General features: G+C 36.7%; 1 protein-coding gene across 1 annotated transcript in view; it reads right to left on the bottom strand.

Moving 5' to 3' along the window:
* LOC111709998 (aspartyl/glutamyl-tRNA(Asn/Gln) amidotransferase subunit B) overlaps positions 1–143 on the bottom strand; it is an 11,026-nt gene extending 10,883 nt beyond the window's left edge. The window contains exon 1 of the mRNA XM_023483986.1: positions 11–143. Within this exon, the coding sequence (XP_023339754.1) occupies positions 11–114 (104 nt within the window). The 5' untranslated portion in view covers positions 115–143. The remainder of the gene's footprint in view (positions 1–10) is intronic.
* Between the last annotated feature and the right edge of the window lie 308 nt (positions 144–451).

Here is a 451-nt window from a genome sequence, read left to right as displayed (position 1 = left end):
TGGGGGTTACCTGAGAGAATTGAGGTTTTTAATTTCAGTTCTAGTTCCAAGACGATTATCTCCAAGTTCTCGTACAGAGATATTTGCATCGACTCTCATCTCTCCTCTCTCCATCCGTCCTCTATACAGATAATATGTATCATATTTCATTCATACAGCAGTATCACATATCCGTCCTCTATATAGATAATATTTATCATATTTGATTCATACAGCAGTATCAAATATGGTAAAATCAACAACCCCGCCCCCATCCTGTTGCCTGTCCTAATGAAAAAAAATATATTTTGGGAAAAAACGCCGTCAATAAAATTATATAAAAAATATAGAAGTCTATCTGTAGATGATTGAGCTAAACATAGATTCCGAACAGTTATGTTCTCTGTAATTCCCCCCCATCCTTCTTTCCCCCACCCCTCGTCATCGTTCCCCANAATATATATATGTCTAG

This window comes from Eurytemora carolleeae, unplaced genomic scaffold (assembly GCF_000591075.1).
Source record: "Eurytemora carolleeae unplaced genomic scaffold, Eaff_2.0 scaffold798, whole genome shotgun sequence".
Taxonomy (NCBI): Eukaryota; Metazoa; Arthropoda; class Copepoda; order Calanoida; family Temoridae; genus Eurytemora; species Eurytemora carolleeae.
This window is presented reverse-complemented; position numbering and strand designations above follow the sequence as displayed.